General features: G+C 34.0%; 1 protein-coding gene and 3 long non-coding RNA genes across 4 annotated transcripts; 1 reads left to right on the top strand and 3 right to left on the bottom strand.

Moving 5' to 3' along the window:
- The first annotated feature begins 951 nt into the window (after window positions 1-951).
- On the top strand, window positions 952-3,099 carry LOC140176924 (uncharacterized). Its single transcript, XR_011868168.1, has 3 exons — window positions 952-1,404; window positions 1,782-2,329; window positions 2,874-3,099. It is a non-coding gene; the product is annotated as an uncharacterized lncRNA (long non-coding RNA).
- Window positions 3,100-7,017: 3,918 nt separating this feature from the next.
- LOC140176921 (uncharacterized) lies at window positions 7,018-8,978 on the bottom strand. Its single transcript, XR_011868165.1, has 3 exons — window positions 8,900-8,978; window positions 8,641-8,773; window positions 7,018-7,486 (listed from the first exon to the last, which is right to left on the bottom strand). It is a non-coding gene; the product is annotated as an uncharacterized lncRNA (long non-coding RNA).
- Window positions 8,979-9,616: 638 nt separating this feature from the next.
- On the bottom strand, window positions 9,617-19,918 carry LOC114924034 (uncharacterized). Its single transcript, XM_029290413.2, has 8 exons — window positions 18,184-19,918; window positions 17,749-18,093; window positions 17,028-17,090; window positions 16,841-16,901; window positions 14,139-14,355; window positions 11,514-11,653; window positions 10,047-10,155; window positions 9,617-9,956 (listed from the first exon to the last, which is right to left on the bottom strand). Exons 1-3 carry the CDS (start codon window positions 18,260-18,262, stop codon window positions 17,083-17,085), a joined length of 432 nt encoding a protein of 143 aa, XP_029146246.1. The 5' UTR covers window positions 18,263-19,918; the 3' UTR covers window positions 9,617-9,956; window positions 10,047-10,155; window positions 11,514-11,653; window positions 14,139-14,355; window positions 16,841-16,901; window positions 17,028-17,082.
- Window positions 19,919-20,765: 847 nt separating this feature from the next.
- On the bottom strand, window positions 20,766-23,745 carry LOC112726198 (uncharacterized). The gene is made up of 3 exons (XR_011869072.1): window positions 23,186-23,745; window positions 21,202-23,059; window positions 20,766-21,111 (listed from the first exon to the last, which is right to left on the bottom strand). It is a non-coding gene; the product is annotated as an uncharacterized lncRNA (long non-coding RNA).
- Window positions 23,746-23,832: the final 87 nt, after the last annotated feature.

The following is a 23,832-nucleotide window of genomic DNA, read 5'->3' on the forward strand; positions in this document are numbered from 1 at the left end:
TTTTTTAAAATAAACCAAAACGACGTCGTTTTGGAAAAGGAATAAAAAAAAAACGTTTTCGAACCGGTCGGTTAATCAGAAACCGCCGGTTTTCCGGTTTTCAGCAAAACCAGCCGGTTCAACCCGGTTCTCAACGGTTCTCTTTCTTATCCGGTCATACCACTTGTCCGGACTAGTTATGGGTCCAGTTCACCGGTTTTTACAACTATGGTTATCAGAACCGAACCGATAATCTACCCGGTCATATGACCGGTTCACCGGGTCACTGGTTCAACTAGTGAGTTACTGATTCACCCGGTTGACTCGGTCATAATTTAAAAAATATAAAATTATATAAATGAAATTAAAATTACATACTAAAACTTAAAATGCAAGTCTTTACAAACATATTAATAATAATCAAATGTTAATTTTTGACAACTAATAATGTAAAAAGAGATAATAAACTAGTTTCTAGTACAAAATACTTTCTCTATTTAAATAAATAAGAGCAAGCAAAAGATAACATAATCGATAATCAAGTCCAAGTGATCTTAAAATCTACATCTATATCTTCATAGGACAAATTTGGAGCTTGATCAACATTTTCCTCATCTTATATGCAATACATCATAGAGGTCACATTCAATAATTTGATTGACTTGAAGCTCATTAAAAAAAGAAATAAAAATTAAAACCAAGGTTCTAAAAAACGGACCGGACCGGCCGATTCGACCGGTTTAACCGCAAACCGACGCTGCAAACGATCCAGTCCTCATCTGAAAACTGTGCACAGAAGAACCGCTCAAGAACCGGTGAACCGGTCAAAAACCAGCTAGTTGGACCGAACCGGTGACCGGCCGGTTACGCTGAACGACGCCGTTTTATGAGTTTTAAAAAAAAATAAAAAAATGAACCCGACCCGACTCGCTCGTGGAGCACCCAGAGCACCCCACCCCCCTTTCTTCCCCCGACCCCATTCATTCATGATTCATCTGAATCATCTCCAATGGATAACCCTAGCCGCCCTGAACCATAGCCCCCCTGTCGCCATCCTTCGTCCCTGCGGTCACAGGTCGTCAGCGCCACCGCCATCGCCTGGACCTCAGCCCCAGTAACCCTCCATCGTCGCCTGGTTCCCTGCCCAGTAGCCCTCCATCTCCATCGTCTTCATCTTCTCAACACCAGCAAGCAGTAGCCCTCTCATCGCGCGGTCCTCAACAGTCAACACCGGCAGCCCTCCATCCCCCATTCATTCGTCTCAGTCTCGTCTCGTGAACCCTAGCTCTGAAGCATTCATAAATCCCAGCCCAGTAGCCACCGCCGTCGCCGGGGTTCTCAGGTCGTCAGCGCCACCGCGGTCGCCTAGTCTCTTGCTTCGTCTTCGCTGACCTCTTGCTTCGTCTTCGCTTCGTCAGCACCCAGGTGAGTGACTCCTCTGTTTCATACTTTCATCTTCTATGTTAGAATGTATGGTTCTGATTCCAGAACGCGTCGTCTTCGCTGGCCTCTTACTTCGTCTTCATAATCTTCGTCTTCGCATAATGTTCTGTTTCATACATTCATGTTTTTGTGTTTTGCTTTGTTACTCTGTTTCGGTGTTTTGTCAAGGCTGGAAAGTGGATATTTACTCTATTTAAAAAAAAGTTGAATGGGTGAATGCTGTAGGCAGAATTGTATTGTGTTGAATGGCTGAATGTTGTAGGCAGATAAGGTGTTGTGTTGAATACTTGAATGGCTCCTGAGTGTTTCTCAAATAAACTAGTTATTCTTAACCAAGCATATGATGGTTGATTGTGCAGGCTTTTCAGCAGTTTACAGGCATTAACACAGTAATGTACTACAGCCCAACGATTGTGCAAATGGCTGGCTTCCGCTCTAATGAGTTAGCTCTTCTTCTATCCCTCATAGTTGTGGCTTGAATGCTTGCGGCACCATTCTTGGCATTTACCTTATCGACCACGCAGGGCGAAGAAAACTGTCCCTCTATAGCTTAGCAGGAGTAATAGTATCACTGATCATCCTGTCCATTTCATTTTTCAAGCAATCATCTGAAAATGCTTTGTATGGATGGCTTGCGGTTCTAGGATCGGCCCTGTATATTGCATTCTTCTCACCGGGGATGGGGACTGTGCCTTGGACAGTAAACTCAGAGATATATCCCGAACAATACCGAGGAATTTACGGCGGCATGTCTGCAACTGTCAATTGGGTTTCCAATTTGATTGTAGCAGAGTCATTTCTGTCAATTTGATTGGGCAGAACCTCTGTGGACCCCACCGACCAGGGTGGTGCTGGTCTCCTCTTTGGGACCCACTTTCAGGATGCTTGGGATGATCTTGTCCTTCAGGTAATTATTCTCTGTTCTACTCCTACACTACATTTTTATGCCTCTCTCTCTATGCAACAGTGTGTTGCACTTGCACACTACTTATTAGACCATGTTTTTCTCATTGCCAAACCCAAAACAATTTATAAAGCCTTGGTTAATCATGTGTTTTCTTAGGTGTATTTCTGAGTTGTTTAATTTAGTGTAGGTTGATTCTAATGAATTAAAATAGCTACTGCATATAACAAATGTGACTCAAAATAAATATATAATTCGTGATATAGATTAATTTGAATCATATGAGTAATAATTTTATTCACGTATATTAGAATTGAAATGATGTGAACTTAATTCAACTCCAAAAACTAATTTATAAAATAAAAAATATCTTATATTTATAAATTATCTAAACACCTTCATTAAATTAGATTAGAATCCTATGTGTTTTATGTCGGATATTTGACTAGTTGCAAATTTTCAATGACCAGCTTTCTCCTCATTATATATTTGATTCTTGCTAAAAAAAACTTATTTCTGCTATTTTAATTTTGGTATTCTTTAACAGGTTGAACTGAGGGTCACAACTTTCAAGTCTTCAAATTAGAAATAGAAGATATATTTCTAATCGATTGGTATGGCGGTCCTAAACCTCTCAGTGTGGACGAGTACCTGCATCCCAAAATGTAGGTACTGCAGCAGAAATAATTTCCTTTAAATGGCAATGATATAACATGATAACCCCCCACCCTAAACAGTAACAAATGAATAAAAGTTTTATGCCATTTACGAAATTCTCATCTATGATTTCGTAATTAATTTTTATTCAATTATGGTGGGTTATGTCATCCACAGGAACAGTTTTGGCTTCATTGTGTGAATGCTCTTCTAAGTCATTTCTATTTTGGGCTATCTGCAAATGCACATATTCATTGGAGCTATTGTAAATATAAGATAAGTTGTATATGTTGTTTCAAATCTTTGCATTCCTTCCCAAATACTCTTGTATTCTTGTACCATCGCTATATATCCCTTTGCCATTTGAGATGCTTCTCCAAGCATCGTAATGTTGAAGAGGAAACAGCGTAAGCTACTGCGGTTAACCCTCTACTTTTAGCTTTTTATATAGACAAGCAAATTGTGTATACTTGACCAGTGTGGCTATTAAATATGAACATATGTTGCAATGGTTCAGTGTGCCCTATTTTATTCGACCTCTTTTATGTTACCAGTATCATCTATGTATCAGTTGTCAGGTGAATGTTATGTATCAGTTACCTCAGGAGAATCTGATACGCTCATACGCACAACTTCTTTCTAATTTTTAATCATTATTTTTGTTTTTTAATTAAAAATTGCCTATGTAGATAAAAAATAAAGAATAAATGCACTAACCCGTTTAAGCTGTTGTTCTGGGAACTAAACTGAAAATCAGTTCGGTTAATTAGAAATCGATCACCAAATCATCGGTTCGATTCAAGATAAAAATCGTTTAGCAATGAACCGATCAAAAATTGAAAAAATCAATCTAACAATTAGTTAAGTTAAATTAGTCTTATTTTTTAACGGTTAATTGATTAAAAATAACAAAATTATTATTTTTAAATTATATATTTTATACATAAATATATTATTTTAAGTTTAATTGGTCCATATTTATTAAATTTATAAATAAGTTCTTATATTTTTTTTTTCAATTGGATCCTGAAGGTTGTTATATTTTTTTTTTTAATTGGATTCCGAAAGTTGTGTTTGTTTCTAGAGACGAAGACTGAGACTAGGCAATTAGTACTTAGGTAGCGTTTGTTTTAAGGTATTGAGACAAAGACTGAGAGATTCAGATTTGGTATCATGTTTGTTGGTTCAGAGACTGGTACTAAAATTTTTGTCTCTGTCCCTAAAATTTCAGTATTTCAGTACCTTCAAAAAGTATGGACACAGAGGACTAAAATTTTTAGAGATGGATACTGAAACTTTAGTAACATTTTATACCTAAAATATCCTCATTTCAATTAATTAATTCCAATTTTACCCTTTGTACAAATTAAATTAGAGCTTCATTCTTGTTTCAATTTATGTCTCCTACTTTGCACCAAACAGAATATTGAGATTTATTTCAATCTCTGTCTCTTAGTCTCTGTCTCTCAGTTTCAGTCTTTCTGTCTCTGTCTCTGCACTGAAATTTCTAAAAACAGACATTGAAACTTTACTAATATTTAATCTCGAAAATGCCCTCATTCAAAACGGTGGTTTCTGGGCAGTTCTGGCGGCCGAGTTTGATGATCACATGAAAACGGTAGAGACTCCTCCTTCCCTGCATTCCTGCCTTCCCAATAGTGCTCTCTCTCTCTCTCTGGCGTTGTCACTGCCTTCCTCTTCTTTTGACGAGCATCTCTCTCCTTTGTATTCTCTCTCCTGCTATGTGCGCACTCTCTCTCTCTCTCTTCGATTCTTCTCGAATCCTCTCCCCCTCTTCTTTGTCTTCTTCCAACAACCGTAGTAGTAATAGTGACTCCAATGGAATGGGTGTTCAAATCTAAACCGATCCAAATCAAACCGCTTATCCAATTCAAACCGAAACCAATTAAAACTGCATTAATTTGGATTTGATTGGATATTATTCTTGGCAAACCGCATGGATTGAATCGGATTCTAAATCTACCTCTTAAAACTAATTCAATCCAATCCAAACCACACAATGTGATATAATATAACTTTTTATTATTATATTTAAAATTTTACGTGTAATATGTTCAATTTGTTATACATTTTTATCTTATTCATGTATTATTATTATCGAGGTGAATACTAAATCGGTACCTGAAAGATTCTAGCACTGACAAGATGGTATCTGATTTTTGTTATTGACAAAATGGTCCCTAAGAGATTTTAAAATTTGACAAGCATGTCCCCAAGCTCACCGGAGCAAATCTTCAGCAAGCATAATGCTAACGTAGCCACTGTATTTTGGTGATCTGACAAACCACCCCCAAACCCCTAATCCCTTCCTCCCCAACGGACACTCACCCCTCCTTCTCCCTTCCTATCGCAGTCCTCCCTTCCACCTGGTGTCTCCCTTGAGGATGCTGCTAGTCTGCTAGTCTTCCTGAGGGGGGGCTGCGATGGGGAAGGAGAAGAAAGGGGGGCTGTGATTGGGAGGGGGGAGCAGGGAGTGTGGGAAGGATTAGTGTTTGGGAGTGATTTTCCAGTTCACCAAAATATGGTGGCCACGTCAGCATTGTACTTGTAGGAGATTTGCTCCGGCGAGTTCGGGGACACGCATATCAAATTTTAAAATCTTCTAGAGACCATTTTGTCAATAACGAAAGTCAGGTACCATTTTATCAGCACCAGAGTTTTTTGGATACCGATTTGGTATTTACCTCTATTATTATTATTATTATTATTATTATTATTATTATTATTATTATTATTATTATTATTTAATGAATATTTTATGAATTAAAAAAATTATTTATTTATTTTTACCAACTTATAAATTTTATTTCTATTATGTTATTGTTGATTTTTCGTTATACTATTGATATTCGTTATGTTGTTGTTGGTTATTTAAAATTTGATGTTGAAACTTATTATATTTAATTTTGTTATTTACAAAACCGCAAATCTAATTCCATCCAAACCGCACCGCAAGTAAAATTAGTATTCGAATCAAGTGAATGTTTGACTCAAAACTTATCTAAACTGCACGAACACCCCTACCATTGGCGTCGTCTCTCCCTCCCCTCTTTTTTCTTTTTCCTTCCTTTTTTCTCTATCTTTTTGTTGTCTCTGCTCTCTCTTTCTTTGTTTCTTTTGTTTTCAATGTGTGGGATAACCGAATGAAAATTTTATTCTAATTTTAATTTTTTTTATTAGTAAAGATATTTTAGTAATTTTGTTTATTTCAATTTCTATATTTATCTTCAACTAAACAGGATCCTGACATATAACTTATTTTTATATACTTCCCACTAAATATAATACAGAGACTTTATCTTTGAGCGAAAAGTATGCCAATAGTCAGGCCATGGATTAAACACCAACTGCTTCAAGATAAAAAAAAACACCAACTATTTGCAACATAAGAAAAAATATTACGACGTAAACTCTATTAAACTCTAAAGTAGTCATTAAAATTGGCTGCTTGCATCGAAAAAAATCACCAAAATTTTAATTGCACTATAAAAATCTCTAAGATTAAAAAAATTGCACCACGTGGTTCCTATCCCCTCTCTGTCGAGTTACACATCATATCTTGAATAACTTGAATTAGACAAAACGACGTTACTTTAGTTTTGACGATAAATATTTGTTGAAATGATAATAATACAATTTTTTTAATCTTAAAGATATTTATAATGTATTTAAAATCTCAAAAACTTTTCCGGTGCAAACGAACAATCTTAAATGTATTTAATCCAAATTCTACATTGCAAACGTCGATAGGGTGAAAAAGGAGAAAGATTTATTGCACAATCAACTTACGTCTACCTTTTTATTTTCTTTTTTTATGGGATTGTATGCCGCTTGCTATTATTCTATTGCTTCTGCTATTACTTTCAAATTAAATACTACATGATGGTTTTCATAACAATATAAAACATCTATTAGCAAAGAGAATACACAATTCAAATTATTAAAATTTATAACACGAAGGGTTAACGAATGTCAATAGCCAATGGGATGCACGGAGGCTCAAACAAATTGAGTAGGCTGGGAGAAAAATCTAAGCATAAATTTAAAATGAGGTTGACCGATACAATCAATCATAGCTATCACTTACATACTCATTTTAAGTAGTTTGTACTACTCTTAACAGAATGAAACCAATCCTAACAACATATTTAGGAGAATAATTCTCATTACTGACTAAATAACTGAACCTCAATGTAACTATGTAATAATCTAACAATTATGCTTCCCCAAGTATAAACCAACACTGAATTTGAAACTATATGGTATAAGCAACTTTGTAGAATGGTCTAGCAACTGAAAACCAATACTTGCATTTCTTCGATCTAATTAGTCAATGGCATTCATCTAAAACTGTAGAACATTAAATGAAAAATGATGAACTAGGAGCCACCAAATTTACATGGCTATCCTCTAAGGAGATGAAGAGGATGGTACTGTTTGTGCGCATAATAGCTTTAGCAGGCATTTAATCTTCTTCTGACTCTGCAGATAATAATAGATATCATAACTAGAGTATTCTGGAAGATTCCAGGATTTTCATTCAGTGTGAAAGAACAAAAACAAAATCAAGGGTTGAATTTACGCAAAGTCAACCCCAAAATTGACAATGCTCAAACACAGCTTGATAATATTTAGCTCAACTCATGGTTTGACTGATTTATTATCGAGCTTAATCTTATTATGGAATCTTGATGCACGAGTAAAATTTCAAAGACCATTTTAAACATTAACCCTTAGATATTAATTAAGCTTTTGGCTATAAGTACATACTTATTTTCAACATATTTAATCTACAAGACACATTATGCAAATAATTGAGATATTATATATTATTATTGATAATATATAATGATATAGGTGATATTATGCCAAGGTCTCAAGCATCTACATATCTATGTGAACCGATAAATGAATATACAACCCTGCTCATGGAACATAGCAAAGTTAAGTTTGACTCATTTAATAAATGAGCTCAAATTTTTAGCTCAAGCTCAGTAGCTCACCGGCTCAGGAGCTTAGCTTATAAAGTAAGTAACAAATTGAGCTAAAAATAGCTCACATGCTATTAGGAACAAGGTAAACTACCAAAATTGCACCAAAAAACTCATATCGCTATGAAAAATAACCAAATAAGATTTCTATGAATGACAAAGAAGTCTCAAAAGATTTAAAAACGTGACAAAATTAACAAAAATATCATATTTTTTTTACATAAATGATAAAGGAATTTTGTATTTAGCAAACAACTTTTGCATTTTATTTTAAATTCAATCATTCACAAAACACATTGAAAAAATTCCTTGACAAATCACCAAATTTTAACTATGACAAAGTCTCATTTTTCTAATAATACTTACAAAAAATCGCATCGAAATCTAATATCTAAAGTATTTTATGAAAAAATATAACTAATATCCAGTTAGTTTTCTCACTTTTTAAATCTTTTGGAGCTTATTTGTTATCTTTCCAGGTTATTTTTATTAGCGGCATAAACTTTCGAGTACCATATTGGAAGTTTATTTTTGGGAAAGTTTGCAGATGTTAAACAAAAGGAGTTGTCGCCTTCTCTTAATGCAACAAGGAAACTAAATGAACAAGATATAGCATTAGTTTCAAATAGAACATTTGCTTCATACCATATATAGCTTCCATGTTATTTTCCTTGTAAACACCAAGAGGTGATCCATGGACAGAGAGAAGCATCTCGCCAGGTTTCGGCAGCCTAAGGGTTTTAGGTGTCATCCCAACAGACAAGCGCTGACTACTCACCTGCAAAAGGCAACAAAGCCAAATCAATCACAGCTGTTTAAAAAATAGCCTCAGCAATGAATACTAGAGTTCATAAAATCATCCATAAAAAACAGAAGGTAAAAAATAAATGGAGAAAATACAGACATTGGGAGTCTGAAGAACTTCTTGACTTGTGAGAGTCTGAGCTTCACATGGCTCCTCAAAAACCTATGTAACAGACATTCAATCAATTTATATTATCACAATACATTGCAATCACTAATTAGTTGTTATTTGCAAGCTGTTTAAGTTAGTCATAATAGATTTAGCAGCATATGCAAAGAAACTAGTAATAGAGGTAAGTTCTCTTCCAACAACATGAAACGATCCTAAATGAATAGCAACATTTCTCATTCAAATCAATTCATGGATGCTTCAGCACATGATGGAAATGAGAATGGAAGTGCTATATTAATGCTGTTCTTACACAGCTACCCCAATTTTATGTCGCATCAAGTCCTGCGTAAGTGACCCAAACAAGCCAGCTAGGATGTTACAAAATACAATTAATCAAAGTGCACAGAGAAGATAGAGAACATACAAAGTCCTTAAAATGAAGATTTTCATCACCAAGAAATCCTGTTCTCCATGCCAACAAAGAAGTAAACTAATAGGTATCAACTACAATCTATGCCAAAATGTATAAGAACTATAATATCTATAGTAAAATCGTTCAAAATTGAAGGAAGTCAAACAATTTAAGGGGCATAGAACAATAGTATGTTTCGTGTCACACATTTCCATTTTTTAATTCAATTTAAGAAACTTTAATTCAGATATGAAATGAGTTAAATCAAAAGAGAAAACTAAACATTACCAGTATTGTTAGAGTATTCAAAACCACCAAACTGAGGAACCGAAGAAGGACATTCCGAAGGAAAAGCAATCGAAAGCCTTTAGAACAGAGAAGCATGCAAATCTCTTCCTACACCACCACAGGTCGTGGACATTTTGCTCCCTCTCTCTTTCCACTTCACATCGAATTTCCCATTCCCTTCATCTTTCACAATTGAGAGATTCGGTAAGGTTTCTTTGAAGACCTGCAGCATTGGCTTCCGGAGCTGTTCCTCACTGAATCACGACCGAACCAAACGAAGTTCCATCAACAATCACTCGATGTCAACATCACAAACCACCCTAATTGCACTGATTTGACGCTCCACTGCCACAAACACACAGGTAGAGTTTTAATGAAAACAAATAGTGAAAACTTTATGCTGATCAAGAAATTTGTTATTTGATCTTGCTGTACCTTCAATTTCAAGCTCCTTGAATTGAGGTTGCTGCGTTTGGGTTTTAAGTTCCTTCAATTGAGTTGATTGTTTGACCATTTTCTTCGCTATACGCCTTGGAAATTTTGCCTTTAATATACTAAAAATAATATAGTAAGAAAAAAGGGCTACAATCTCCAATCATAGTTATCAGAACCGAACCGGCAATCCACCCGGTCATATGACCGGTTCACCGGGTCACTGGTTCAACCAGTGAGTTACTGATTCACCCGGTTGACCCGGTCATAATTTAAAAAATATAAAATTATATAAATGAAATTAAAATTACATACTAAAACTTAAAATGCAAGTCTTTACAAACATATTAATAATAATCAAATGTTAATTTTTAGACAACTAATAATGTAAAAAGAGATAATAAACTAGTTTCTAGTACAAAATAATTTCTCTATTTAAATAAACAAGAGCAAGCAAAAGATAACATAATCGATAATCAAGTCCAAGTGATCTTAAAATCGACATATATATCTTCATAGGACAAATTTGGAGCTTGATCAACATTTTCCTCATCTTATGTGCAATACATCATAGAGGTCACATTCAATAATTTTATTGACTTGAAGCTCAATAAAAAAACAAATAAAAATTAAAACTCCTTGATTCTTCATTTCTTTGGCAACCAAATGATTGAAAAGATAAGTGAACATAGACCAAATATGCAGAGGTTGAGCACTAACATTTTGAAAATTAGCAATACTCAACATCTAAAACAGAGAGAACAATTGTACAAAAATAGATATTAACAGTTAATAATTTGTAGAAGCATTGACATTTGCTTATACTATTGTTGTGAAACATGATCATTAATAAACTTCAATACATGGAATTCATGTAAGTTGTTTATGCTATTTTTGCATAACTCATGACATTTGCTTATGTTTTTTTGTGGGAATTAACTTAATATTCTATAGTTTGTGGAAGCTTTCTACTCCTTTTAGTTTCTTTTTTTCAATGGAAACAAGATTTAACAACAATAAAAATTCCATCATTCATTTTAATCAATTCAAAACAAGATACAACTTGGCAAAATTTAACTAAAAAATTTAATAAATAAATTCAGTTTAATACAATAGAGAAGACTCAATCATTCATATAAAAGCTCATGCTTTAGTATCATTTTAACAAAGTGATTACATTGAACAAATAAAAGCTCACACCTCACCATAATTTTAACAAAGATTAGTAACATTTTCAGCAGACAGCAGATTGATCAAAATTTTAACATAATTAACAAAGAATTATCAAAGTTTCAGTATAATTATTTCAATACAGCATAGAAAAAAAACCAAACAGAGTACAGCACAGCAGTAGCAACAGAGTTAATCATTCAACAATAGTGTTAACAGTAGTAAAACCCTAAACACTTCGTTCTCACTTCTGAACAGAGCATAAAAAAAGAAGAACAAGCAATAGCAATGTGCATCGACCTTCGATCTGAGCAGTTGAGTGCGACAGCGAGTAGACGACGGCGAGCAGGACGGCCACCAGACGACGACCACTGTTATTCCTTCTTCTCCACTTCACCACTTCCTCAAAAATTAAAAAGAGCAGCAGCAGAGTAACAAATCTATTTTAACAACACAAAATCAACCATTTAATTTCAATCCACATTCAGAAATCAGTAAATCACTAAACAGAGCATAAAAGCAAGAACCGAAGAAGTGAAAAACCCTGTAAGCCTGTAAGCAGTGCCACTAATTCTACTTCAGTTATCCAGTAACAAATTCTACTTCCAGCAACAACCACATTTATGATAGGTTCAGCATCAAATTCAACTTACAGCTGACAACAAATTCTACTTCTAGAGTTCTAGCAATAAATTCAGCTATGATAACTATGATAACTTTAAGATAGCAACAAAAAAAACAAGAAAATTGAAACAGAAAAAACAGGGAAAACTCACTAACAAATTCAAGGTTCATGATAATCAGTAACAAATTTTAGCATCACGTTCAACTTTTAGCAACAAATTATTTTGGCAACAAAATCAAAGTGCAGTAATGCAGCAACAAAATTGAAACAGAAAGAACAGGGGGAACTCACCAAATCGGTTTGCACGAAGGAATCTGACGGCAAGGCTCAAAGCAAGAAGACGACAACGAAGACCAGCCCACCAGGATCTGTTGCCTCTGTTACCGGCGATGAAGAGCGTAGGGAAGGGAGAGATTGAGACCAGGTGTGAGGCAGAGACCGTGAGAAGCAAGAAGATGACCACTACCACCACCCAAGGGACCAGATGCGGTTCCATTTGCTTCTGCCGCCAGCGAAGCGAGCGCATGGGTATGGGATCGTGACGACGACCAAGGTGAGTGGACGAGGTGAGAGACTGAGAGAGCGACGAGGTGAGGCCGTGAGAGATTGAGAGTGACGACTGTCGAGGTGAGGGGAGAGACGAGAGAGGGACTATTGAGTACTGAGTTCTGACTACCGAGCTAGAGATGGAGAGAGCACAGAGACTAGCTGGGTTGGGGGGTTCTACTCAGACTCTCAGAGTCAAGAGTATCAGATTTGGCATTTGGGCATATGGTTTCATCGAAAGGGAAAGGGGAGGAGGGGGTTATGAAATGATGCCAGACTGGGTTAAATTAACTGGTCGGGTTACCGGGTTTCACAAAAACCCGTCGAGTCGAACCGGGATTCGACCGGGTTTGTTGCACAATCGGTTCAACGAGTGGCTCGGCCCGGCCAGGTGACCGGAGTCAAGCCGAGTTTGATAACTATGTCTACAATAGACCACAAATAAAAACACAAATATCCTAAATAATATAATTTGCAACATCCATGTACAGGTCTCCAACATTCATTAAAAGTTTTCACCTATCGTCATTTTAATCTACATTATTACTTAATAGACCAAAAATTACAGCAGATGGATAGCTTTTTGTCATCTCCCAAAGCAATCACTCAATATTTCCTCACAACATCCTTCATTATTTTCCCTCCATCTTAGGTTATATGTCCATTCCCTTTGTAGCATTTAGCAACATGATACATATATAGAAATATCTTTTAGTCATCACAATATGTTTTTAGATGCCCTTTATATCAATGCATATCTCAACTTTTCTTTCTTACTTATTTCTTTCTCTTTTTTTGCTTAACCCATTTTCTTCCTTAACACCTTTTGATTGTAAACTATTATTTTTTTTAATCTAAAATGGGACAAAAGTTATCCCAGAGATTGTGTTTCTTCAACTTCTCAACTTTTTCAATGAATAATAATATTCTGTGTGATCTGATATATTTCAATTAACAAATTAACATAGACAATAATAAAAGACAAGAATATGGTTAGTTTAACAAGCAGTCATCAATTGCATAGCCATAAAGGAGTCTCATTACATGAATAAAAGATAAATTGAGAATTGCAAACAATCATATGCAAGACACTTATTACATTGTATTTAATGAAGATGGATTAGTGAACCTAAATGGTAAGGCAAACCGAAGCAAACTAAGGCCTTCATTCTTCCATTTGTCTTTAATTAAATTCAAATGACAAGCAGATTAAGGCCCCAAAATGTTAACTAGTTCATTCTTTTATAAAGCAACAAGGTTTAATCATACACAAGCAAATTAAGGCTCTATTTTGAAAGAACACATCACAAATATTAAAAAGCTCTCACTGAATTGAATAAAGTTTAATTACACTGTATTTTTATCTTATAAAAAGACAACCCAGAACTAACCTAATAAAAAAGATAGATGAACAAAGAAATTTAAAAATACAACTAATCCATATTCTTAACTGATCAACTCGTCAATATTCAATAATCAATTAATCAAAAATCAAGAGATGCACAAAAAAATAGAAGAAGAAACACGCTATCAATGTCCATTCCATTAAGCAAATTCTAGTGCCAAAGTTCTATCATTCCAGAAAATGACACAAAACAATCATACAAAATACCATAGTTTAAAAATAAATAAATTCAATTCATAGAGGAAGAGAAAAAAAACAAATATTTAGATAAAATAAAATAAGAGACACAAATTTAGGTTCCAAAATGAGAAATGACAACAAATAGAAGATGAAGAAAGAGAACGCATACCTAATTTTCTGAAGGAAGGAGACATTTGTTGCAGTGCTGGCAGCAGAGTTTGCAGGCGGCAGCCGAGGCTGCTAGTGGATAGAACAACGGCGGTGTGCGTAGAGAAAGTAAAAGGTTGGAGAGAGAGTACATAGTAGAGAGCAGATCGGCATCAAGCTCAAAGGTTGCAGCCTCAACAGCAACAGCAACAATGTACAATGAAGAGATCGGAGGGATGCTGAAGAAAGAAATGGCTGCCGTTATGGTCTATGACAGAGCGGGAGACTGAGGGGCTGTGGAAGAAGAAGATTGGGGATTTGAAAGTAGTGGATATTGTTGGGTAAGCAAAGAGAAAATGGGATGTCATAGTCGTTGGGGTATTTTTTGGGGGGTTTGCCACTCATGTATTAATTTGAAATCTTTAGATTTTTCATTTTTGTTAATAGTTCATTAGTTTAACAATATTTTTTTATATTTAAAGATAAAATTAAAAATATGATTAAAAATCAAATATTTAAAATTTAAACAATAAAATTTAAGTGGCTAAATTGGAATAATTTAAAATAGTTTGAATACTTTAACAATAAACTATGTCAAAATATGATAAATTAGAGGATGAGAGATTGAGTGTGACTAATTTACATCTTATATATGTATATGTTATAAAAATATGTTATAGATGGGTATTAAAACAAGGACCTCTCACTTGGTGAAAAATCCTAGAAAAATCCTAAAAAATCCTAAAAAAATCTTAGAAAACCTTAAAATATCCTGGAAAACCCTAGAAAATACAAAAAAAAAACCTAGAAAACTTTAGAAAAACACTAGAGAACACTAGAAACCCCTAGAAAAACCCTGGAAAACAATAGAAAAATCCTAAAAAATCTAAAAAATTCTGAAAATCTTAAAAACCATAAAAAAAAACCTTAGAAAACCCTAAAGCCCTAGAAAAAACCTAGTAAACACTAAAAAATCCTAGAAAAATCCTAAAAAACTTAGAAAACCCTAGAAAATCCTAGAAAACTCTAGATAACACTAGAAAAACCTAGAAAAAACCTAGAAAATCCTAGAGAATTCTAAAAAACACTAAAGAACCCTAGAATACCCTAAAAAATCCTAAAAAACCCTAGAAAATTCTAAAAAAACCGAAGTATCCTAACAAACCCTAAAAAACTCTAGAAAATCCAAGAAAAACCCTAAAAACTCTAGAAAACCCTAGATAATCTTATAAAAATCTAGAAAATCCTAGAAGAATCTTAGAAAACCCTACAAAATCCTAAAAAACCCTAGATAACCCTAGAAAACTTTAAAAAAAATCCTAGAAAATCCAAGAAAACAATAGAAAAATCCTAAACCTTCGAAAAATCTAGAAAACCCTAGAAAAATCCTAAAAAACCCTAAAAACCATAAAAAAATCTAAAAAAAACTAAAAACCCTAGAAAATCGTAGAAAACCCTAGAAAAATCCAAAAAATCATAGAAAACCTTAGAAACCCTAGAAAACCCTAGAAAAATCCTAAAAAACCCTAGAAAACTCTAGATAACCCTAGAAAAACTTAAAAATTCTAGAAAATTCTAGAAGATCCTTGAAAACCCTAGAAAATTCCAAAAAATCCTAGATAACACTAGAAAAACACTAGATAACCCTAGAAGATCCTAAAAAACCCTAGAAAACCCTACAAAACCCTAGATAACCTTAGAAAATCCTAGAAAAACCCTAGAAAACTCTAGAAAACCCTAAAATCACCCTAAAAATCCTAGAAAAATCCTAAAAAACCCTAAAAACTCCTAGAAAAACTCTAGAAAATCCTTAAAACCCTAAAAATCCTAAAAACCCTAGATAACCCTAGAAAAATCTAGAAATCCTAGAAACCCCTAAAAAATCCAAGAAATTCTAGAAAACCCTAGAAAACCTTAAAAATCCTAAAAATCATAAAAAATCCTAAAAATCCTAGAAAATCCTAGAAAAACCTAGAAAACACCAGATAACCCTAGAAAACCAAAGAAAATTCTAGTAAAATCCTAGAAAATCCTAGATAACCTTAGAAAATTTTAGAAAACCTTAGAAAACCCTAAAAAACCCTAGAAAAACCTAGAAAACCCTAAAAAATCCTAGAAAACCCTAGATAACCCTGAAAAATCATAAACAACCCTAGAAAATTCTGGGTAACATAGAAAACCCTAAAAAAACTAGAAAATCCTAGAAACTCCTAAAAACCCTAGAAAACCTTAGATCACCCTAGAAAACCCTAAAAAATCCTAAAAATCCTAGAAAACCCTAAAAATCCTAGAAAACCCTAAAAATCCCCCTAAAAATCGTAGAAAATACTAGAAAACCCTAGAAACATCTAGAAAATCCTAGAAAAATCTTAAAAAAACCCTAAAAACCATAAAAATGCTAGAAAACCCTAAATACGCTAGAAAACCCAAGAAAAACCTAGAAAATCTTAGAAAAACCTAGAAAATCCTAGAAAACCCAAGAAATTCCTAAAAAGCCCTATAAAAACCTTAGATAATCCTAGAAAATCCAAGATAACCGTAGAAAATTCTAGAAAATCCTAAAAAAACTCTGGAAAATCTTAGATAACCCTAGAAAAACCTAGAAAAATGAACAAGATATAGCAATAGTTTCAATTAGAACATTTGCTTTATACCATATATAGCTTCCATGTTATTTTCCTTGTAAACACCAAGAGGTGATCCATGGACAGAGAAGTATCTCACCAGGTTTCGGTAGCCTAAAGGTCTTGGGTGTCATCCCAACAGACAAGTGCTGACTACTCACCTGCAAAAGGTAACAAAGCCAAATCAATCACAGCTGTTTAAAAAATAGCCTCAAAAATGAATAGTAGAGTTCATAAAGTCATCCATAAAAAACAGAAGGTAAAAAATAAAAGGAGAAAATACAGACATTGGGAGTATGAAGACCTTCTTGACTTGTGAGAGTCTGAGCTTCACATGGCTCCTCAAAAACCTATGTAACAAATATTCAATCAATTCATATTATCACAATACGTTAAAATTACTAATTAGTTGTTATTTGCAAGCTGATTAAGTTAGTCATAATAGATTTAGCAACGTATGTAAAGAAACAAGTAATAGAGGTAAGTTCTCTTCCATCTGTACATGAAACGATCCTAAATGAATAACAACATTTCTCATTCAAATCAATTCATGGATGCTTCAGCACATGATGGAAATGAGAATGGAAGTGCTATATTAATGCCGCTCCTACACAGCTACCCCAATTTTATGTCGCACCAAGTCCTGCGTAAGTGACCCAAACAAGCCAGCTAAGGATGTTACAAAATACAATTAATTAAAGTGCACAGAGAAGATAGAGAACATACAAAGTCCTTAAAATAAAGATTTTCATCACCAAGAAATCATGTGTCAACAAAGAAGTAAACTAACAAGTATAAACTATAATATATGCCAAAATGTATAAGAACTATAATATCTGTAGTAAAATCATTTAAAATTGAAGGAAGTCAAACAATTTAAGGGGCATAGAACAATAGTAAAATCATTTATAATATCTGTTGTCACACATTTCCATTTTTTAATTCAATTTAAGAAACTTTAATTCAGATATGAAATGAGTTAAATTGAAAGAGAAAACTAAACATTACCAGTATTGCTAGAGTATTCAAAACCACCAAACTGAGGAACCGATGAAGGACATTCCGAAGGAAAAGCAATCGAAAGCCTCTGGAACAGAGAAGCGTGCAAATCTCTTCCTACACCACCACAGGTCGTGGACATTTTGCTCCCTCTCTCTTTCCACTTCACATCGAATTTCCCATTCCCTTCATCTTTCACAATTGAGAGATTCGGTAAGATTTGTTCGAAGACCTGCAGCATTGGCTTCCGGAGCTGTTCCTCACTGAAACACGACCGAACCAAACGAAGTTCCATCAACAATCGCTCGATGTCAACATCACGAACCACCCTAATTGCACTGATTTGACGCTCCACTGCCACAAACACACAGATAGAGTTTTAATGAAAATAAATAGTGAAAACTTTATGCTGATCAAGAAATTTGTTATTTGATTTTGCTATACCTTCGATTTCAAGCTCCTTGAATTGAGGTTGTTGCGTTTCGGTTTTAAGTTCCTTCAATTGAGTTGATTGTTTGACCATTTTCTTCGCTCTATGCCTTGGAAATTTTGCCTTTAATATACTAAAATTAACACTAGAAAACTCTAAAAAATCTTGGAAAATCCTAAAAAATCCAGGAAAATCCTAGAAAACTCTACAAAACCCTAAAAAAACCGAAGTATCCTAACAAACCCTAAAAACCCGAGAAAATCTAAGAAAAACCCTAAAAAATTCTACAAATTCATAGAAAACCCTAGAAAACCCTTGATAACCCTAGAAAATTTTAGAAAAACCCCAGAAAATTCTAGAAAAACCCTAGAAAACAATAGAAAAATCCTAGAAAACCCTAGAAATATCTAGAAAACCCTAGAAAAATCCTAAAAAAATCCTAAAAACCATAAAAAACACCCTAAAAAACTAAAAACCCTAGAAAATCGTAGAAAACCCTAGAAAAACCTAGACAATCCTAGAAAACCTTAAAAACCCTAGAAAATCATAGAAAAATCCTAAAAAACTCTAGAAAACCCTAGATAACCCTAGAAAAACCTAAAAGTCCTAGAGAATCCTAGAAGATCCTAGCTAGAAAACCCAAGAAAATCCTCGAAAACCCTAGATAATACTAGAAAAATCCTAGAAAAACCCTAGATAACCCTAGAAAATCCTAAAAAATCTTAGAGAACCCTAGATAACCTTAGAAAACCCAAGAAAAAACCTAGAAAACTCTAGAAAACCCTAGAATAACCCTAAAAAATCCTAGAAAAATCCTAGAAAACCCTAAAAACTCCTAGAAAAACTTTACAAAACCCTAAAAACCCTAAGAATCCTAAAAACCCTAAAAAATCCATGAGAATTCTAGAAACTCCTAGAAAAATCCTAAAAACCCTAAAAACCATAAAAAATCTTAAAAACCCTAGAAAATCCTAGATAAACCTAGAAAACCAAAGAAAACCCTAGAAAGACCCTAGAAAATCCTAGATAACCTAAAAAAATTCTAGAAAACCTTAGATAACCCTAGAAAATCCTGGAAAATCCTAAAAAATCCTAGAAAACTCAGATAACCCTAAAAAATCCTAAAAAACCCTAGAAAATTCTAGGTAACCCTAGAAAACCCTAAAAAAATTTAGAAAATCCTAAAAACCCTAGAAAACCTTAGATCACATTAGAAAACCTTAAAAAATCCTAAAAATCCTAGAAAACCCTAAAAACCCCTAAAATTCCTAGAAACCCTAGAAAATCTTAGAAAAACCCTAGAAAATCCTTGAAAATCCTAGAAAAACACTAGAAAAACCTAGAAAACAATAGCAAGCCCTAGAAAAATCTAGAAAATCCTAGAAAAATCTTAAAAAACCCTAAAAATCATAAAAATGCTAGAAAACCCTAAATACGCTAGAAAACCCAAGAAAAACCTATAAAACCCTAGAAAAAATCAAAGAAAACCCTAAAAAGCCCTAGAAAACCTTAGATAACCAAAGAAAACCCTAAAAAACTCTGGAAAACCTTGGATAACTCTAGAAAATCCTAGAAAAATGAACAAGATATAGCAATAGTTTCAATTAGAACATTTGCTTTATACCATATATAGCTTCCATGTTATTTTCCTTGTAAACACCAAAACGTGATCCATGGACAGAGAAGCGTCTCGCCAGGTTTCGGCAGCCTAAAGGTCTTGGGTGTCATCCCAACAGACAAGCGCTGACTACTCACCTGCAAAAGGTAACAAAGCCAAATCAATCACAGCTGTTTAAAAAATAGCCTCAGCAATGAATACTAGAGTTCATAAAGTCATCCATAAAAAACAGATGGTAAAAAATAAAAGGAGAAAATACAGACATTAGGAGTCTAAAGACCTTCTTGACTTGTGAGAGTTTGAGCTTCACATGGCTCCTCAAAAACCTATGTAACAAATATTCAATCAATTCATATTATCACAATGCATTGCAATCACTAATTAGTTGTTATTTGCAACCTGATTAAGTTAGTCATAATATATTTAGCAGCGTATGCAAAGAAACTAGTAATAGAGGTAAGTTCTCTTCCATCTGTACATGAAACGATCCTAAATGAATAGCAACATTTCTCATTCAAATCAATTCATGGATGCTTCAGCACATGATGGAAATAAGAATGGAAGTGCTATATTAATGCTGCTCCTACACAGCTACCCCAATTTTATGTCGCATCAAGTCCTGCATAAATGACCCAAACAAGCCATCTAAGGATGTTACAAAATACAATTAATCAAAGTGCACAGAGAAGATAGAGAACATACAAAGTCCTTAAAATGAAGATTCTCATCACCAAGAAATCATGTTCTCCCTATCAACAAAGAAATAAACTAACAGGTATAAATTACAATCTATGCCAAAATGTATAAGAACTATAATATCTATAGTAAAATCGTTCAAAATTGAAGGAAGTCAAACATTTTAAGGGGCATAGAACAATAGTATGTTTCGTAACACACATTTCCATTTTTTTAATTCAATTTAAGAAACTTTAATTCAGATATGAATTGAGTTAAATCGAAAGAGAAAACAAAACACTACCAGTATTGTTAGAGTATTCAAAACCACCAAACTGAGGAATCGAAGAAGGATATTCCGAAGGAAAAGCAATCGAAAGCCTCTGGAATAGAGAAGCATGCAAATCTCTTCCTACACCACCACAGGTCGTGGACACTCTGCTCCCTCTCTCTTTCCATTTCAAATCGAATTTCTCATTCCCTTCATCTTTCACAATTGAGAGATTCGTTAAGGTTTCTTCGAAGACCTGCAGCATTGGCTTCCAGAGCTGTTCCTCACTGAAACACGATCGAACCAAACGAAGTTCCATCAACAATCGCTCGATGTCAACATCACGAACCACCCTAATTGCACTGATTTGATGCTCCACTGCCACAAACACACAGGTAGAGTTTTAATGAAAATAAATAGTGAAAACTTTATGCTGATCAAGAAATTTGTTATTTGATTTTGCTGTACCTTCGATTTCAAACTCCTTGAATTGAGGTTGCTGCGTTTCGGTTTTAAGTTCCTTCAATTAAGTTGATTGTTTGACCATTTTCTTCGCTCTACGCCTTGGAAATTTTGCCTTTAATATACTAAAATTAACACTAGAAAACTCTAAAAAATCCTGGAAAATCCTAAAAAATCCAGGAAAACCCTAGAAAACTCTAGAAACCCCTAAAAAACCGAAGTATCCTAACAAACCCTAAAAAACCCAAGAAAATCTAAGAAAAACCCTAAAAAGTCTAGAAAACCCTAGATAATCCTAAAAAGTTATACAAAATCCTAGAAAAATCCTAGAAAACCCTACAAAATCCTAGAAAACCCTTGATAACCCTAGAAAACCTTAGAAAAACCCCAGAAAACTCTAGAAAAACCCTAGAAAACAATAGAAAAATCCTAGAAAACCCTATAAATATTTAGAAAACCCTAGAAAAATCCTAAAAAACCCCTAAAAACCATAAAAAATACTCTAAAAAACTAAAAACCCTAGAAAATCGTAGAAAACCCTAGAAAAACCTAGACAATCCTAGAAAATCTTAGAAACCCTAGAAAATCCTAGAAAAATCCTAAAAAACTCTAGAAAACCCTAGATAACCCTAGAAAAACCTAAAATTCCTAGAAAATCCTAGAAGATCCTAGAAAACCCAAGAAAATCCTAGAAAACGCGAGATAATACTAGAAAAATCCTAGAAAAACCCTATATAACCCTAGAAAATCCTAAAAAACCTTAGAAAACCCTAGATAACCTTAGAAAACCCTAGAAAAAACCTAGAAAACTCTAGAAAACCCTAGAATAACCCTAAAAAAGCCTAGAAAAATCCTAGAAAACCCTAAAAACTCCTAGAAAAACTTTACAAAACCCTAAAAACCCTAAGAATCCTAAAAACCCTAAAAACCCTAAAAAATCTATGAGAATTCTAGAAACCCCTAGAAAAACCCTAAAAATCCTAAAAACCATAAAAAATCTTTAAAACTCTAGAAAATCCTAGAAAAAACCTAGAAAACCCTAGGTAACCCTAGAAAACCAAAGAAAACCCTAGAAAGACCCTAGAAAATCCTAGATAACGTTAGAAAATTTTAGAAAACCTTAGATAACCCTAGAAAACCCTATAAAAATCCTAGAAAATCCTAAAAAATCATAGAAAATCCAGATAACCCTGAAAAATCCTAAAAAACTCTAGAAAATTCTAGGTAACCCTAGAAAACCCTAGAAAAATTTAGAAAACCCTAAAAACCCCTAAAAACCCTAGAAAACCTTAGATTACCCTAGAAAACCTTAAAAAACCTAAAAATCTTAGAAAACCCTAAAAACCCCTAAAATTCCTAGAAAACCCTAGAAAATCTTAGAAAAACCCTAGAAAATCCTTGAAAATTCTAGAAAAACACTAGAAAAACCTAGAAAATAATAGAAAGCCCTAGAAAAATCTAGAAAATCCTAGAAAAATATTAAAAAACCCTAAAAACCATAAAAATGCTAGAAAACCCTAAATACGCTAGAAAATTCAAGAAAAACCTATAAAACCCTAGAAAAAACCTAAGAAAACCCTAAAAAGCCCTTGAAAACCTTAGATAACCCTAGAAAATCCTAGATAACTCTAGAAAACACTAAAAAACTCTGGAAAACCTTGGATAACCCTAGAAAACCCTAGAAAAATGAACAAGATATAGCAATAGTTTCAATTAGAACATTTGCTTTATACCATATATAGCTTCCATATTATTTTCCTTGTAAACACCAAAACGTGATCCATGGACAGAGAAGCGTCTCGCCAGGTTTCGGCAGCCTAAAGGTCTTGGGTGTCATCCCAACAGACAAGCGCTGACTACTCACCTGCAAAAGGTAACAAAGCCAAATCAATCACAGCTGTTTAAAAAATAGCCTCAGCAATGAATACTAGAGTTCATAAAGTCATCCATAAAAAACAGATGGTAAAAAATAAAAGGAGAAAATACAGACATTAGGAGTTTGAAGACCTTCTTGACTTGTGAGAGTCTGAGCTTCACACGGCTCCTCAAAAACCTATGTAACAAATATTCAATCAATTCATATTATCACAATACATTGCAATCACTAATTAGTTGTTATTTGCAACCTGATTAAGTTAGTCATAATATATTTAGCAGCGTATGCAAAGAAACTAGTAATAGAGGTAAGTTCTCTTCCATCTGTACATGAAACGATCCTAAATGAATAGCAACATTTCTCATTCAAATCAATTCATGGATGCTTCAGCACATGATGGAAATAAGAATGGAAGTGCTATATTAATGCTGCTCCTACACAGCTACCCCAATTTTATGTCGCATCAAGTCCTGCATAAATGACCCAAACAAGCCAGCTAAGGATGTTACAAAATACAATTAATCAAAGTGCACAGAGAAGATAGAGAACATACAAAGTCCTTAAAATGAAGATTCTCATCACCAAGAAATCATGTTCTCCCTATCAACAAAGAAGTAAACTAACAGGTATAAATTACAATCTATGCCAAAATGTATAAGAACTATAATATCGATAGTAAAATCGTTCAAAATTGAAGGAAGTCAAACATTTTAAGGGGCATAGAACAATAGTATGTTTCGTAACACACATTTCCATTTTTT

This window comes from Arachis hypogaea, chromosome 12 (genome assembly GCF_003086295.3).
Source record: "Arachis hypogaea cultivar Tifrunner chromosome 12, arahy.Tifrunner.gnm2.J5K5, whole genome shotgun sequence".
In the NCBI taxonomy this organism is placed as follows: Eukaryota; Viridiplantae; Streptophyta; class Magnoliopsida; order Fabales; family Fabaceae; genus Arachis; species Arachis hypogaea.

Bases quoted from the DNA above. Each gene is read 5' to 3' on its own strand.
- LOC114924034 (XM_029290413.2), bottom strand. From the start codon at position 18,262: ATGGTCAAACAATCAACTCAATTGAAGGAACTTAAAACCGAAACGCAA. The intron at 18,094-18,183 runs GTATAGCAAAAT...TGTTTGTGGCAG, and splicing joins CAAGGAGCTTGAAATCGAAG to TGGAGCGTCAAATCAGTGCA.